The 18,730-nt window shown below is 43.2% G+C and overlaps 2 protein-coding genes across 2 annotated transcripts in view; both read left to right on the top strand.

Annotated features, from left to right (window-relative positions):
• The window catches only part of LOC141020433 (NACHT, LRR and PYD domains-containing protein 3-like), a 67,016-nt gene that overhangs the window by 36,924 nt on the left and 11,362 nt on the right, over window positions 1–18,730 (top strand). The window lies entirely within an intron of this gene.
• LOC140992406 (uncharacterized) lies at window positions 10,507–15,684 on the top strand. Its single transcript, XM_073462712.1, has 7 exons — window positions 10,507–10,630; window positions 11,877–11,951; window positions 12,756–12,858; window positions 12,946–13,107; window positions 13,748–13,882; window positions 15,470–15,548; window positions 15,649–15,684. The coding sequence occupies exons 1-7, from the start codon at window positions 10,507–10,509 to the stop codon at window positions 15,667–15,669; spliced, it is 699 nt and encodes a 232-aa protein (XP_073318813.1). The 3' UTR covers window positions 15,670–15,684.

Below are 18,730 nucleotides of genomic sequence, written 5' to 3'. Positions count from 1 at the left end.
TATCAGGAAACAGCACCAGTAATGTTCTGCTGTAGATGCTGACCTGCTCATGTGCAATCCTTTGAGCTTGAAGATCTTCTACTCCACGTATGAACATCTGCTCCTTGACCTGTCGCCCTCACATCTGTTCAGTCTGTGTGTTTGTTCACTGTTGGTGTTATTGTGATCTCAGGTCAGGTTGTTGGTAGTTTGCTTTGCTACACAGCTAATTTGACGTTAGTTGAATGATGCTTCACACAGACTCAGAGTCTTTACATGCAGCTAACCATCTTCTATAACCTGGCATCAGGTCACACACACACACACACACCTGTATATAGTACATGTTAGTTAGTGTGTTTTCATCTTCATGTTGTCGACTCTGTCAAGGATCCAAAGTGCTTCGACCGCTACAGCTGTTATGGTCATTTTGGTTGTAGTTTTTAATTAATTATTAATCAGACTTACAAACTAACAGTTTAGTACCTTTTTCTGAGACTGATTTGGTGAATTGGCTCTTTTCCCTTCTTCAAGGGTGGTGCCCCGAGGTGATCGAATGAAAATTGGATCTTATTATTTATCATAATTAATAATTATCCCTGATGATCATTAATTATTATCGACAGCCAAATTTAACCCAAAACTCCCTATTAATGCTGCATGAAGCACTTCAGTACATATGTGTGTTTGTGAAGCAGCTGTTTGAGTATAAAGTACTATACAAAGTAAATAGAGATGAATGCTGAGCTGTCCACATACTTTTGTCCACATAGTGTAGGACTGAATCCCAGAGCACAGACTGAGACAGACCTGCTCTCTTTACATTTACTGAATGTGTCTGAATGTTAATGAAGCTGCAGCTGGTTGAATTCTTGTGTGTGAACTCTAATAAAACTCCAGCACATGATAACTGATAGAACAACACTCACCACTGTACTTTGATCTCCACCTGTTGTATTAGACTGAAGTCAGTGTGAAGCCAGTGACTCAGAGCAGCCTGCAGGGGGCAGCGTCTCTGCTCTGCTCCAATCAAACCCACATGATCACCAGGTAAGTTCCCCAACAGGTGGAGCTGGAATGTGGCCGTCCAATCGGAGCAGCTACGCGGGAGGAAAACACGGAGGCCTACGGGAAGACGTTTGTCCCTGTGGCCTTCAGACATGTTTATCAGAGGATGTAAGGACGGACACTTTCTGGAGTCAGGCCTGATTCACTACCTGCTCCTGCTGTTCTCCTTTAATGTGTTTAAATGTGTCCTGTGTGACTGATGTGAACACTTTCTTTACCTGCTTTAATGAAATATTTCTGCACAAACAAAGTGACAAAGTGTTTTATATTCTTTGTATCGGAGACAAAAAGTCTGCTTTCATCTTCAAATGTCTTGTATGACCTGATTCTGCATTTGTTTTAATGAACATCTTAAAGCAGCTCTGTGTAGTTTTATAGAAGAAATTCAAAGTGACACTTTGATATTTACAATATTAATGAGCTAATAATACAAAGTGTTTCCATCAGTGAATAAACCAGCTGCTCTCAGAGGAAAACAAGGTCCCACAACACTGTTTGAAGCGAGAAAGGTGGCAGGGTCCGCCACATATAAACACAGTAAAGCTCCTTTAAGGTCAGTGTGTTAATTCACTTTATTCAGCCATGGAAACAAAGGTCACTTCTGGTTTCAGGGATGAAAACAGGCTCGGTCCAGATGAGCCGGTCCTGCACAGAACCCATCAGCAGCGATTGCAGCACAATGCATGCTGGTTAGATTTGTGTCCAACTCCAGCTGCTCTCCACAGACTGCAGGACCCCATGGCATGATGGGAAACACCTGTCTGTCTCCTGATCTAACAGCTGATTGGTTCAGACGTGGACTCAACTACATGACGTTTTATAGAAACTTTGTATTTCTGCTGAGTTGGAGAGATTTTGATGTGATGTGTGTGATGTTGAAGGTTTATTGTGTCAACAGAAGACTAAATATCTCACATTCATATTATAAACAGAACAATAATAATTATTAACATGTGACTCGTTTAAATCGGCCTGTAAAAGATTTAACAGCAGTCAAACTTGTGGTCAGTGGGATGTGAGGATTCAGAGGAGAAGCCCCGACAGTATCAATATGTGACAAATCAATAATGAAAACTTGTGTTGTGTGTTTGACTTTGAATGTATTGATGTATTAATGTAGTGTGAGAGGGACGGGTCTGCTCACATCATTAGAAACAGCAGCAAACTGAGATGAAGCTGATTTATGTGAGAAGTGATGTAAAATGATCCGTGAACACAAATCACAGCTGTGTGTAGAGTTTTAACAGTCTGTGGTGTCACAATGAACAACAAGTGAACACTGTACACACTGATCAATGTGTCTGATCACATTTAAATCAATCAGTCACATCTAACAGGAAGTGAGTGTTTCTGTCACTTCCTGTGTAATCTACTGCGGTAAAGCTCGATGTTGTGGTGAACATGTGTTCACATTCATTCATTCAGTCTGTCAATAATGAATCAATGTGAAAACATATTCACCACAACATCGCTTTTATTTTGAAATTGGTTCCTCGTCGCTCGTACCGTAATGCCTAGCATACAAGCGCACCGCGAAACAAAGTGCGGACTCGCTTTACATCCGGTGTCCCGTTAACTTTCACTTTGTGTGCTCGGTGTGTCGCAGACTGACAGTTGTGTCCGTGTGAAGCTCCAGCTGAAGGTAATGAAGACTTTTGAAATGTTTGACTCGTGAACACAAAGTGTGCTCAGTGTAGTGACAGTAGAAACACAACAATGTGCCTCCATCTTCATTTCTACTAACTCACTGTGGCTGTGTCCAAATTCAGGGGCTGCAGCCTTCAAGGACGCGGCCTTTGCGGCCCACGGAGGCCGGGTCCTTCGGAGAGACCTTGAAGGCCGCGTCCACCGTTGTTAAATGGGACGGTCCAGCCTTCGGAGTATTTCCTGGTTGCGTCACCAGGTGTTCATGCATTAAAGTTTGTTTTGGTTCAAATCTATCAAACGTGTACATTTATTTATGTGTGTACAATGTGTCAAATCTAAATTGAATTATCAACATTACAAATAAACATTAACCCATTGGTGAATAACAACTATATTTACCATAGCAGTACCAGCGTCACGTATTTTAACTGAAAGTTAAACTTTGGAGGTTTTATAGTCTCTTGAAGTTTAACATATCTGGCGTTGGATGTTCAAATGAGTTAGAACCGAGTATAAACCCATTACTTAAATTTAAATGTCATGTCTGCGCCACTTGATGTCGCCATTTTCTCTTGCTTCCTCTTCTGTTTCGGGACTGAGCAGCGGTGCGCAAAGGATCTTGGGATATGTGAGGCCGCGAAGGACAGTAGCGGTGCGTCCTCCTAAACGAGGGTGGGGAAGGCTGCATTTGTGGGCTGCATGTGGAGCAGCCTTCGAATTTGGACAGCCTTCGCGCAGCGTTGTGACGTAATTGGCCTTCAAATGCGCCCTTCGTGGGCTGCAGCCCCTGAATTTGGACACAGCCTGTAACTTTAAACCAGCCACCATTACAAGTGTCCGCCATGTTGAGTCCAGAGTATAAGTGGAGTCAGTTTATCGTCAGCTGTCCTGACTGTGTAGACCCACTAGCCGGTGTTCTGGATCAACACGGGACTATGTTAACTGCCGCCGTTCAGCCGAATGCGTCTGTGGTTGTCGCAGCTTCAACACATGTTGAACACGGGAAGAGAAGACGTAGCTGTCCTCAGATGCGCCTCTTTGTTCAGGCTTTCTCTGTGTAAAACAAACCTGATCTGTAGTTGGGCTCCTGTTTGAGGAAACGTGTCTGACCCTCAGTCGCTGTATGAACGTTGCTGACTGTTACTGAAGACGTTGTAAACAGGAAAAGGGAGAGTTGCTCTTCCTGTGACGTGTATCTCTAATAAACTTTTATTTAATACACTTACTCGTCCTTGCTTCCTGTTTGAGTAACATGCACCACATAGAAGAACTATGAACCCTCTTAAAAGAAAAAGGAAAAAGACAAATACGGGACACGAACTCATTGAGGGAACAAAAAACTGTCCAGCATCAGAACCGATCCACTACACCAGACAGACCAGAGACAGTCTGCAGCATAGCCTCTCTCACTCCTCACAGCCACCTCCTGGATGCAGAAGGTGGCCAGATCAACTTGTGACCACAGTGTCTATGCACCACTTTGCTACTGTCATGATTTCTAACACGAATAAGCTGCCAGTTGGAAACAGTCAATTAAAAACTTATTGTGTTGTCACACATTCTTGATGCAATCATCTGGATATAGTACAGTTCGAAGAACCCCCAAAATAATAAGACCAAAAACTGTGGTCCACAGACCCTGGCAAGAATACATAGGCATCAAACTGCAAATTTTTTATTCAGCACAGGCCAAAATCAAATATGTCTCAGACAGGCCATGAAAGATTAGCAACGTTTATTAGAATATACAAAGATTGTGAGTAACAAAAGTACAGATATATGGAGAAAGTAAAAGCAAGAGGGCAAAGATCCATGAGGGCTCAAGGGTTTGACAATCCATCCATTTTCAGCTTTTCTGGGTCGGGTTGTGGTGGCGGCAAGCTCATGAGGGGATGTCACTTGAGGCAGCGCTCAGACTCGGTGTCACGTGCAGGCAGGACACACAAACTCATGTTCCAAGCTGGGTTTCCCTGCACACACCCAGTGGAACCATGAGAGACTTGCTGTGTATTCAATCTGAAAGAAGATATGTAAATGAGATTTTTAGAAACAGGACATCCACACTTCATGTAAAGAACTTAAAAGTCTTCCTACCCAGTTATCCACAGGTGTCTCTGAAGGGTCCCTTCTCCCACAGAAGTGGCACAAATGTGCCATGTTGTCTATTAAGAGATATTTCAATTTCACACTGGTGTTTGCAGATTTTTCAGTTAGGTTGATAAATAGATTGAAGCTTACCAGATTGATCCATTAGTGTCAGGACCAATTCTCTAGGAATGTGGTTGATTCCCACCTCATCTACTGGAAAATCAACCACTTGGTTCTTCAGCAGTAGCTCTGCAATCATAAAACACAGGTTACTGTCAGTGAGACTCAGTTTGCACATTTAAAATGCTTCATAGGGTACATGGTCTTACTTCACTGTCTCGTATGTCCACCTTGAAAAATGAAATCTTTTTCTTCCGCATGAAGGCCCGAAAGCAAAAAAGGAAGAAAACTGTTAGTTTAAAATACTTAAATGAAATACATAATAAATCCTGGATTTTCTGACCTTGTTGAATCTCTGCACAGTTTCATTGAGTGGGAGTGGCTCCAAAGGGGTCAGCAAAGATCGTCCCTCCTTTGGATACGTGGCCTTTTACAGATAGGATACCTCAATGCACAAGAATTGATTTGTGCAATAGTTGCATAAATGACAGTCATCAAAGTGCACTGATGACCAAAGACCAATGTCGATCCGATCAGAATGTCCCACTCCAATACATCAAGTGAGAATTTCAGATTTAAGATGTGTAACTGTAGTGAACACCTTTGAAAACAACCTTTCTTCTCACCATTCTCGTCCACCTTGACGTGCCACTCCACATAGATGTCATTTCATAAGAGTCAATGACTCGGACCTTTGTGGGAACAATTTTGGACACCAGTTCAAGATATCCATTCAAAATCTGCATAGATAATATTTAAATTATTAACTTGCATATCAGGCTCTGGAGATCAGCAGTAAAAAGGCTATAAGGCCCCACTTTAGCCTACAGGATCTCCACTCTGCTCCTCCATATATTCTTGAGTGCTGGAAATTTAAAACATTACAGTAATTTCAAAGCATATATAGTGTTATTATACCATGTCACATTACTGAACAGGATGTACCATTGTGGATGGGTTGACTCTCCGGTAACGTGGCTGCTGGAGGGTCACAGGGTTCTTTGATGGGAGAAGGAAGGTGGTCAGTTCGAGGATGTTGAATGGCAGGGCTGGTGGGGCTGGATGGTGGTTGTGTGTGGCTGGTGGTTCTGGTGGGGCTGGATGGTGGTTGTGTGTGGCTGGTGGGGCTGGTGGTTCTGGTGGGGCTGGATGGTGGTTGTGTGTGGCTGGTGGTTCTGGTGGGGCTGGGTGGTGGTTGTGTGTGGCTGGTGGTTCTGGTGGGGCTGGGTGGTGGTTGTGTGTGGCTGGTGGTTCTGGTGGGGCTGGATGGTGGTTGTGTGTGGCTGGTGGTTCTGGTGGGGCTGGGTGGTGGTTGTGTGTGGCTGGTGGTTCTGGTGGGGCTGGGTGGTGGTTGTGTGGGGGGGCAAGCCAGAGGAGAGCTGCTACCTTTGAGGAGCTTAGCTGGTATTCTCTCCTCTGGCTCTGTATAGTGTGTTGACACAATTGTGAAGGGTCCCAGCATATCCAAGGCCATTTTTCTTTTTTTCAAAAAAAGTACGGGCTGTAGTGTGTCGTCAGGGGCTTCTTTGAGTGCAAGCCAAACATTGTGGCCTGCAGGTAATGGTCCCATGTTTTGGGGTGCTTATGGGCCAGTTTGTTGAGAGCCCTGACAATTGTGCATATTAGTCCACAAAACAGCAGCCATTTCATTTCACCAACTGAGTCTATACCATTCATGTCATAGGTGTATGATTACCTGCCAATATAATAATATGCATTGTACCTCTGAATGGTGCCATTAAGCTTCTCCACCAAGCCATTTGTCTGAGGGTCATAAGGTGTGTGGTGTAGGTGAGTAAAATAGAGGAGCCAGACGAACAGTTTAGTAACTTTACTGAACTCTCAGTAGCAGGGTACATGTGCGTCTCGTAACATCGCTTCCTGAACTCTTCTTCATGCTTCTCTATTCAGTCTTAATCCACTATCACAATCTTACAGCGCCGCTCACTGGCCATACAGTGTAGTGTCTCAATATTACCGTTCCTGTCTGTGTCTGTAAACACAACAACTCCCGTTACTCATAGAAATACTACTTCTCCATATGAGCAACTTTTAGCAGCAGTAGTAAACATTTCTCTTCTTCTGTAAGGTTACATTACCACATAACTTAATGTTCAACATTTCCCAGCTTGTTCTATTCGGTTTGTTAATGTAATATTACAGCTGTAACAGTGTTAATGTAAACTGAAGTCATATCTTTCTATATACCACACTTAGAAAAGTGACTGTACCGTACGTCAGGTATTCCCAAACATAAACAAATGCTGTATACATGGGTGTGTGACGTGACATGGCAATTTTGCTGTCTTCAGTGTCAAACATGTATAAATATAAAATATATTTGTCAAAAACCCTCTCAATATTGTGCAGAAGATTATGCTTTATGTCAACATACTCAACATTTAAACAGTTCATCACTCATTTTTTTTAGAATTTTCAACCAAACACAACAAAACTCATGTGGTGTGACTGTCCGACACTCGTTTCTCAAAGTAAGAACTTGCTTTAAGCTTGGAGCTATTTCAACACATAGTCTTTGGTCCAGGCTGGTTTCTGTCTCTCTCTCTGAGCAGTTTGTCTTGTTATGGTCTCAGCTGGACTGGTGGTCTGTACCAGAGCCGCACGAGGCATAAGCGAACTAAGCGGCTGCCAATCAAGAAAAAAAATTAGATTTTTAAAAAATTTATTTATTTATTTTTTGCTTGTGTAGCCAGGTGAACAAGAGACCAAGACTGTTTTCAGACTGTTAAGACAGCGTTTTATTATTCTGTAGGCCAGTGATTCCCAAAGTGTGGGCCGTGGCCCCCTGGTGGGCCGCGAAGGTACTGCAGGTAGGCCGCGAGAGGTCATTTTCTATTTTGTAATTAAGTTTTAAGTTACCATTAAATATTTATGGTTAAATATTTTAATTTAAAAAAGTAATCATAACTAATAAAACAAAAACATGTGATTTAAATTACGTGTTATTCTTCATTTATCTGACCTATTTATGAGCCGGAACGTATCTTACATTTCATTATTGACGGGGGAATTGTAATTGAATTTGTGTGTTGATCAGAGTTGTTGGGTGGGCCGCAAGAGATTTTCAGATTTTAAAGTGGGCCACGGCACTCTGAAGTTTGGGAACTCCTGCTGTAGGGAATTATTACTGTGTTAGCAGTTTCTTTTTGTTTAGGTGACACTGTCACTTTAAGAGCGGCGCAGCGGTAGGTTCATGGATCTATAATAGATCCATGGGTAGGTTGCGCGAGATCGCGGGAGATCATGGGGGATCACGGCGTTCCCGTGCAGAGTTAGTTACACGGAAGTAGCAGTAGTGGGAGTGAAAGACGGGCTGCTGAGGTGTGTATTTTGATGTCACGTGTGAAAAATATCCCTATTAACATCGATAAAACACAAGAATAACTGTTTGCATAAACTGTGTCCATTTTTATGTGTTTGATGAATTTAGAGGGGAGATAGAGCGCATTGAGGTCAAGGTGTGGGACTTGGTGCACGAGCTGCACACAGGAGTGCCAGTGAGTTTAAGACTATTCACAACATGTGTTTTAAGCTCATGTAAGAATGTTTACTTGAAAATGTATTTTGTTCATTAGTGTAATTTACAGTATGTTTTCTGTGAACTAAAGAATATGCTGTAATGTGACTATGAGTTATGTGGCTGGGAAAATGTATGTATTTGTTTTTCTGTTTTTTAGTTTATTTATTCAGAAAGAGCCACTGTTGTCTGGTCAAGTCTAGAGTCACTTTTAACTGGAGCAAATGTCTACGACACAGAGATGAGTGTTTGAAGTTCATAAGCTAACTGAGGTTTACCGTCAGTGTAACGTACAGTGAGGAAAAATATTTTGTTTGTTTGATACTGATGACCTCAAATCCTCAAAATTGCAGTGTTAATGCTGTTTCTTTTATAAATTGCAGTCGGAGAATAAAAGACCCACAATAATTATTCTACTGTGTCCGGTCTCCTCATTTATGACCTGGCCACACTTATTTACAACAAATGCAATCTCTGCTGTTGTATTTTGTTATTTTTCAATTCAAGTTCAGTAAACCACACTTAGTGCTTCACTTTGAATATGAAAGTTTAAAATACATTTGTGATTTTAGTACCCTTTAAAGTTAAAAGGTGACTGATTTGGTGTAAATAACAACTATATTAATACAGGGGTCTACCAAGCCCAGGGGGCCAGAGGTCTAGAGGGGCCAGGAGCCCCAAAACATTTGTGGCATGTGAGCAAGGATGGATTACTGAATGAGCCTACCGGGCCCAAGAGGTCAAGGGGCCCTGAAGCCCAAGTCGTTGCGTGAAGTCACTACCTCAATAAGTCAAAAAGCAAAAGGCCATGAATCTGAACAAATTGAGGTATTGCCCTTCTCCAGCTGGCCATCCCAAAAATGCACCAGAATACAGGAAATCACATCTACCAAATTCAGAATTTTCTAGGGGAGGGCCCCCAGACCCCCCTTCCCCCATTTGCACCCACTTTCATACAAATAAGGTAGGGGGGTCGTTATGCATCTGTGCCCAGGAGGACAGTAGTTCATAATCCGTCACTGTATTAATACGATTTATAATGTAACATTATAGTGTGACATTTGTGTCAATAATTGTCAAGCACAGGTGACTCCGCGGTGGTGGGAGGGGGGCCCCAAATCAAATTCTGCTTAGGGCCCCCAAAAGGCTTGGGCCGGCACTGCCTCTGGTGCACTTACAGTACAATAAGTTTCAATACATATGGGTCAAATGTGACTCACAGCAGCTTTTATATGCTAAAATCAGGAGCAGCAGCGCTGATCAAACGTGTTTATGCATTCTGAGTCATTTCAGTTAAGATCGTGTCATTTATGGTTATTTCACTGTTCTCAAATATCAAAATGGGTCAAAATTGTTACACCAAAAGGAAGTAGGGGTTAACAACACATAGGCCTAAACGTTTAATATATACATCTAATATTGTGACTTTGTTTCCTCTTTTGACACAGGACAACATGCAGAAAAAGTTCTGTTTTTTTCCTGGGAGGGTAAACGTTACTTTCCGCAAGGGACCTCATGGGTACCTCTGTCAGGATCCAACTGATGAAGCCAAGCTCATCAAAGACAACCCTTCGCTGCAGACCACAGTCAGACAAAATGCTCTGACTGTGGTCCATCAGAGAGGAAGGGATGCCTCAGAAATGACAGAGGTGTTGAGGGAATACATCCTCCAGTTTTGAAAATATAAGGGGAAATCCCTCCAGTGGCTCTTGGAAAATGATGTAGGCTACACAATCTACCTCATCAAGCACACAGTCAAAGAAGAGGCTGCATGAGTTTCCATGACTGAGGGGCACAACAAGGCCAGCATGTTGTCCTTCGTGGGTTATGCTTACAGCTTTAATGAAATACACTCTCTCCTACATTATGAGTCGCAACAGCAGCAACAGCAGCAACAAAAACCCCAACTGACTAAAACATGCCTTTCCTGTGGGAAGCCAAAATACTGGCACCAAGGGGATGGATCATCGATTCATCACTTTTTTCAACAAGGACCTGTACGATACCACTACTGCTCGACAAAGGTCTTTAAAGCCTCTTCTGCAGAGGCCCTGACAAACCCAAGAATGACCTTTGAAGAGTTGGCACAGACTGACTTCTTTCAGCGTGAACTGCAGTTGACAAAGAACGAGTGGAGGACAAAGCCGAGAAGAAGAGGAAACTCTCTGAACCTCAACCTCGGGGACCAATGTGGCATTTCTGAAGCAGGGTCCAAACAGGAAACACACTCACACAGGGTTTCCAGCAGTGGCAGGAAAGTACATTTATGGCCAGCTAAGGTTGTCTCCTTATACACAGAAAGGGCCACGACAAAAGAAATGACATGGAGGGAGTTTCAAGCCTCATCATTTGATGACATGGAAAAGGAGAGGTGGGCAGCAGAGAGAAGGAAATAACAGTTTTGGAGGTTTCATGTAGAAAGTTTGTCATGTTTGTTTAGCACCATTCTGTTGCTCCATTCATTCCTTTCAGTTGTTCTTCCCTGTGGTAGAAGTTTTCAATTCCAGTATCCACACAAGATCAAAATCATATTGCCATTATTTTGGACAGATAATGTGATTGCAGTACAAGTCATGATGAGTGACAGTGTTCATATTTGCATCATATTTTTCATTTTCACTGAAAGAACTATTTACATTGCAATGATGTGACCTACGTTGGGGTCTGTATCCAAACAAACCTGTTGTCTTACATCAGAAGAACAAGAGTTGTAGTCCAGGGCTGCTCTGCAGCACTACAGTACTTCATTATGATGCCGTTCTGTCACATTCAGCCTTTTATAGCTTATGTTAGCTTGATAGCTTAGATGATGTTGTTGTTTGAATATGATCTAATAAAACATTGATTGTGAGCCGATGCAGTGAGGCTGGGATTAGTGTAATATGATCAGATGTTCTTGTATGTGTTCAGACTCTAGCTGCAGCTTTCTGAACCAGCTGAAGACTTTTAGTGCTCTCATATATTACACATTAAACTGATAACACACACTATACTTTGGGTATCCTTTATAGATTTCTCTATAAAGACATTAGATATTTCAACCTGAACAGGTTTTAACCTCCCTAACATATCAAAGTATAAATGACTAATGCAGCAGTTCAGCACCATGGACAGGGACAGTCACATGCTGCACCTTGGACAAAAAAAATGCTGCGATCTAATTGGCTGTCAGTGAATTACAGCCATTCACAGCTCACCATCTCTGGTCTGGTGCAGTGGATCGGTTCTGATGCTGGACAGTTTTTGTTCCCTCAATGAGTTCGTGTCCCGTATTTGTCTTTTTCCTTTTTCTTTTAAGAGGGTTCATAGTTCTTCTATGTGGTGCATGTTACTCAAACAGGAAGCAAAGAAGAGTAAGTGTATTTAATAAAAGTTTATTAGAGATACACGTCACAGGAAGAGCAACTCTCCCTTTTCCTGTTTACAACGTCTTCAGTAACAGTCAGCAACGTTCATACAGCGACTGAGGGTCAGACACGTTTCCTCAAACAGGAGCCCAACTACAGATCAGGTTTGTTTTACACAGAGAAAGCCTGAACAAAGAGGCGCATCTGAGGACAGCTGCGTCTTCTCTTCCCGTGTTCAACATGTGTTGAAGCTGCGACAACCACAGACGCATCGTCGTGTTGGACATGTTGGACATGTTGGACATGTTGGACGCGTTGACAGGCTCACGCAGCCTGTCAACGCGTCCGCGTCCTCCCCCAGGACTACTCGTTACTATTACCACATCAGTACTCACTGTGGGACCACACCCATCTTACAGCTCGGTTCTGACCCAAGCCAGCTGCAGCTAGAAAGGTGAAGCACGATCAGCTTTGGACAAACGCAACCTGACGTGACGTTGCGGCGGCCAGTGATGTAAACTGTCGATGTGATCAGCAGCATGAATCAGCAGAGACACAAAGAATAGAGTCTAACATGATGCTTCACTTGTGTTCTCTCACTTTGGTCTTGTGCTTCAGTTGAAAACTGATGTGATGATCGGCTTCACATCCTGGTTGTTTCATATTATTTTTAATTTGTCGATGAGGATCATCGATCGCTCGAAGGACCTGCCTGCTGGTAGCAGAGCAACATAGCAGCGTCACCTGCGTTGTTCAGTTTGACAGACTGATTTGAGATGCATACTGTCACCCTCTGGATCTGTGGGGGTTAAAGTTCACGACGTTACATCACACAAACTATGGAGGGACCATCCCACACTGCCCCACAACCCTGCAGCTAATCACCAACGCCCGCTGCTGTTGAAATGAATAGTTGCCTGTTAATATTGAGTTGATGTGCAGATGAATGATCTGTGTTTCCTCTGCAGACGACAGTGTGTGTGAGCTGAGCAGCATGAATCAGTGTGAGGACAGAGAGGAGAGAGTCCCTCCCTCTAAAACCAGTCTGTGTGGGGAGCATGAAGCTCAGAGGTGAGACCACCATCTCTACCTGTCCACCACTCACATCACTCCACCATCATTATTCACACTCAAAGCTCTGTGTGTGTTGTGTTAAAGCCCAGAACAGCAGAGACCAGACTCTGCTGGACCTGGACCTGGACCTGGACCTGGACCTGGACCTGGACCTGGACCTGAGCCCAGCTGTGTGTCCTTTAAGAGTGACTGGTCAAACCATCGCCTCATTGACTTTAAAGGAGAACAGCCCTCTGCTGCACAGAGGTAAGCTGTTAATATCACCTTATATATCTATATGTGTGGCGTGTCAAACATATATATCAGTTTGTTTTCAGCATCGTTCTGACGGGAAATTAAATGTGTGAGAGGCTCAAATTTAATTTCTACTCTGTGGCTACAATTCACCAGCTCACAGTCTGTCATTTGAAGTTTTCCCTGTCTTCAAAATGTGTGTAGGCATGGGTCAGAGTTAACTTACAGTTTAGTTCACTCAGCTCTTCCTTCAGCTTTGTTTTTACACATCACAAGTTCTGTGTAGAAAGTGGCGTACGCCTTTTTCAGCCCCGTGACGTAAGTACACAACTTTTATAAACGAGACCACATATTCTGCTGAACTGGAACTAGAACCTGGTTCTGAACCAGCTGTGTGTCTTGAAGGACTGTTTTTTTACCTCTTGTTTGACAGGATTCAGTAAATCAGTGACTTTGTTCTGGTTTGGTTCAATATTTGATGAGAAAATGAAGCGATGATCCACAGACTGAAATCATTCAGCTCCATGTTTTATTGAACTCTGGTGTGTTGATCCTTTTCTTGTTGATAGCTGCTAGTTTCTCCAGCAGCTTCTGTGTCTGAAGAATAAAAAGAGAATTTCAATCTCTGGTGGTCTTCCTCTCTGTCTAACAGCATCTATAGGAGACCAGACTCTGCTGGACCTGGACCTGGACCTGGACCTGAGCCCAGCTGTGTGTCCTTTAAGAGTGACCGGTCAATCGATCGCTACATTGACTTTAAAGGAGAACAGCCCTCTGCTGCACAGAGGTAAGCTGTTAATATCATTAAAATGTGACTGCTTCATGTTTTAACTGTTAATTATCCAGAGAAGTTTTTTAAACCTGTCAGTTTGTTTTCAGCATCGTTCTTCTTCACTCACATTTATATTGTCACATCTGAAAGCTGCCCAGTATAACCAGTCTGCAGCTCTGCTCTCCAGTTGAACTTTTCCTCCACACACTCGTTCTGACTGTTGTCTGATGACTGCATGAGTATAAAACACATTTCACCGAGGCTAACAGATGCTATCTGCTAACGAAGGCTAACCCTGATTCCACAGAGTTCCTCCATCAAATCATCATTTTCCAGTGTTGATTTGAAGGAGTCTGTCGATGCAGAGAAGAATGTTATGGATCACTATTTCCTGCCCGAGCTCAAAGAGGAGACAGTGCAAACCTTTACCTCAGCTCAAACATGTGTGGTGTGTCAAACAAGCTAAAAGAGAAAAATACATTTTATTGTGTGACAGACACAACCAGACCAACTTGTTCCTGTTTGCTAACATGTAGCTCAGAGAAGAAGTTGTGTCCTTCATTTGACACAGTTCAGTGTGAAATCACCCTCAGGTTTGTTTGATCCACTTCTCTCTGGGTTTCTCTCTGGTTTTCATCATGTGTCACTCACTTCACCTGCTGCAAGTTTATTGTGACTCACCAGTTAGTGCTGAACAAGTAGCATCGTATTAGCTTGTGTGAGCTGTGCATTGCTGTCCACAGTATTATAGAGGTCAACAAGAGCTGAACGGCCCAAACCAGACAAGCTGCTGAACCAACACAGTAAACTGAAGTCTGTACAGAACTCAGACTGAACTGTTGATTCACAGTGGGATCAGCAGTACCATCAACACGTTAATGTCAGGGGAAACCATCTGATTCAGTGTTGTCAGCAACACTTTGACTTATGGTGATTTATTGAATATGTTTGATATATTCAAGTATCACAGCCCAATATGTCAGATTACCATACCATCATATTTGAGTTTTCAGTGTTTCCACTGGTCACTTCCAGCTTCACAGCTCAGAATCACTATTTTAACTGGATGATTATCCTGACTCGTAGCTGCTAACCAGCTTTTCACAGTGTGGACCAACTCTTCTGTGAAGAGAACAAGAAGATGGTAAATGGTAAATGGACTTGCATTTCTATAGTGTTTTTCCAGTCTACTGACCGCTCAAAGTGCTTTACAACACTTGTCACATTCACACATTCACACTCTGATGACAGAAGTTGCCATGTGAGGTGCCGACTGCTCATCAGGAGCAATTTGGGGTTCAGTATTTTGCTCAAGGACACTTCAACATGCTGTTTTAGAGTGATTAACTATTGAATTAAGTGACCATGTAGATCTGTCCAAAAAAGTTCAGTAGATATAAAATGCTTTAAATCATACAGAGAAATATATATGATCCATTGAACATGAGGCATGTGTGTAAATGTGACCAGTACAGAATCAGATGTATCTGACACTGATCGACCGGTCACCGGTCATAGCCTGTCATGATAAACACTGGCTGATTCTGGTACCTGGCTGTTCGATCGGTGCATCTCTAGTAATTCTTCATGATTCCTCCACAGAGTCGAGCAGGAGAGCTCAGAGGTTCCCAGTGGTCAGTCTGCTCAGCAACATCAAACACACCTGGACTCAATATTTATGGTATGTACATGTACAACCCTGATTCCAGGCAAAGGTAGGACAATGTGTTAAAGGTAGATAAAAAACGAATGCATCCATCCGTCTGTGTCTGCTTTTCCAGGGTCGGGTGGCAGCAGGCTAAGTACTGTATTCCTGCTTAGTCCTTCTCCCAGTAACTCTTTCCAGCTCCTCCTGGGGATCCCCAGTCATTCCCAGGTCACATGAGATATGCCAGTCGACAGAGGAAAGTCATCGGCCACTTGCATCTGTGATCTTATTCTTTCAGTCACTACCCACAATTGATGACCGTAGGTGATGGTCATGAATTGTGGTGCTGATCCTCATAGCGACCACTTCGGGCCTGTCTGCTTCAGGAGACCCCTGGGCTAACCAAGCCCGAAAGGCCTCCTCCTCCAGTTTGTCACCACTGGTGTCCACAAGCGGCTACAATGGACTGTAGAAGACTGTTTGTCCACGCAGTTTGAAGTGGTGAACCTCGCCCCGTCATTTCTTGTAAACGACTGAGCCTTTCGTGGATGTCCTTTTTATACCCAGTCATGATACAGTCACCTGTTACCAGTTAGCCTGTTTACCTGTGGAATGATCCAAACAGGTGTTTTAGGAGCATTTTGCTGCAACTTTAGTCTTTAGTTGCCCCTGTCATAACTTGTTGCCTGTTGCTGCCATCAAATGCAGAATAATATACATTTGCAAAAATCAGTGATGATGAGACTCTTACTCAACATTAAATACATCGTCTCTGAAATCATTGCATTTAGTTTTATATATGTTTAACACAACATCCTAACTTTTTTGGAATCAGAGTTCAACAACTACTTTTACATCTGTTGTGTTCATAATAATCTTCATTCTGCTTAATACATGAGTGGGTTGTCAGTCTGTCCAACATGGATCTGATGTTTGGTTCCATGATTTTAGTTTGATTGTCTCATTCATATAATATTCTGTTCCAGCTGCTGGAGGACAACATTGTCAGTTTTGTGAAGAACGAGCTGAAGAAGATCCAGAAGTCTCTGAGTTCAGATGACCCAGAAGGCTTAGAAAGTCAGAATGAGGATGAGGAGATGTTGGACGGTGAAGATGAAGAGCAGAAGAGGAGCAGCAGAGAGGCATTTCAGAAGATCACACTGAACTTCCTGAGGAGAATGAAGCAGGAGGATCTGGCTGACTGTCTGCAGAGCAGTAAGAGGATTTCTCTAAAGATTTAACATGTTGGATCAATGAGACGTTTACTGAAGTCTCAACAGATGGACAAAAATATCTTCATATACTGATTCTTTGAGGAAGTAAAATGTTGAAATATTTAATCTATAATTTATTAATGAATCTTATTTGTCTTTTGCTTAATCAGGACATTTTGCTCCAGTTTGTCAACGTAAACTCAAATCTAACCTTCAGAAGAAGTTCCAGTGTGTGTTTGAGGGGATCGCTAAAGCAGGAAACCCAACCCTTCTGAATCAGATCTACACAGAGCTCTACATCACAGAGGAAGGGACTGCAGAGGTCAATGATGAACATGAGGTCAGACAGATTGAAGCAGCATCCAGGAAACCAGACAGACCAGAAACAACAATCAGACAAGAAGACGTCTTTAAAGCCTCACCTGGAAGAGATGAACCAATCAGAACAGTGATGACAAAGGGAGTGGCTGGCATCGGGAAAACACTCTTAACACAGAAGTTCACTCTGGACTGGGCTGAAGACAAAGACAACCAGGACATACAGTTCACATTTCCATTCACTTTCAGAGAGCTGAATGTGCTGAAAGGGAAAAAGTTCAGCTTGGTGGAACTTGTTCATTACTTCTTCACTGAAACCAAAGAAGCAGGAATCTGCAGATTTGAAGAGTTCCAGGTTGTGTTCATCTTTGACGGTCTGGATGAGTGTCGACTTCCTCTGGACTTCCTCAACACTGAGATCCTGACTGATGCCACAAAATCCACCTCAGTGGATGTGCTGCTGACAAACCTCATCAGGGGGAAACTGCTTCCCTCTGCTCGCCTCTGGATAACCACACGACCTGCAGCAGCCAATCAGATCCCTCCTGGGTGTGTTGACATGGTGACAGAGGTCAGAGGGTTCACTGACCCACAGAAGGAGGAGTACTTCAGGAAGAGATTCAGAGATGAGGAGCAGGCCAGCAGAATCATCTCCCATATCAAGACCTCACGAAGCCTCCACATCATGTGCCACATCCCAGTCTTCTGCTGGATCACTGCTACAGTTCTGGAGGATGTGATGAAGACCAGGGAGGGAGGACAGCTGCCCAAGACCCTGACTGAGATGTACATCCACTTCCTGGTGGTTCAGTCCAAAGTGAAGAACGTCAAGTATGATGGAGGAGCTGAGACAGATCCACACTGGACTCCAGAGAGCAGGAAGATGATTGAGTCTCTGGGAAAACTGGCTTTTGATCAGCTGCAGAAAGGAAACCTGATCTTCTATGAATCAGACCTGACACAGTGTGGCATCGATATCAGAGCAGCCTCAGTGTACTCAGGAGTGTTCACACAGATCTTTAAAGAGGAGAGTGGACTGTACCAGGACAAGGTGTTCTGCTTCATCCATCTGAGTGTTCAGGAGTTTCTGGCTGCTCTTCATGTCCATCTGACATTCATCAACTCTGGAGTCAATCTGCTGGCAGAAGAACAAACAAGATCCAAGACGTCTGAAACAAGAACAGAAGAATCTGCAGAGACACACCTCTACCAGAGTGCTGTGGACAAGGCCTTACAAAGTCCAAATGGACACCTGGACTTGTTCCTCCGCTTCTTCCTGGGTCTTTCTCTGCAGACCAATCAGAAACTCCTACAAGGTCTGCTGACAGACAGAGGAATTATCTCACAGACCAATCAGGAAACAGTCCAGTTCATCAAGAAGAAGATCAGTGAGAATCTGTCTCCAGAGAAAAGCATCAATCTGTTCCACTGTTTGAATGAACTGAATGATCGTTCTCTAGTGGAGGAGATCCAAAAGTCCCTGAGTTCAGGACGTCTCTCCACAGACAAACTGTCTCCTGCTCAGTGGTCAGCTCTGGTCTTCATCTTACTGTCATCAGAAGAAGATCTGGACGTGTTTGACTTGAAGAAATACTCTGCTTCAGAGGAGGCTCTTCTGAGGCTGCTGCCAGTGGTCAAAGCCTCCAACAAAGCTCTGTCAGTAGAATTTATTGATGAATAAAT

Source organism: Pagrus major, chromosome 24 (assembly GCF_040436345.1).
Source record: "Pagrus major chromosome 24, Pma_NU_1.0".
In the NCBI taxonomy this organism is placed as follows: domain Eukaryota; kingdom Metazoa; phylum Chordata; class Actinopteri; order Spariformes; family Sparidae; genus Pagrus; species Pagrus major.
The sequence above is the reverse complement of the archived record's forward strand: the minus strand, read 5'-3'. Positions and strand labels throughout refer to the sequence as shown.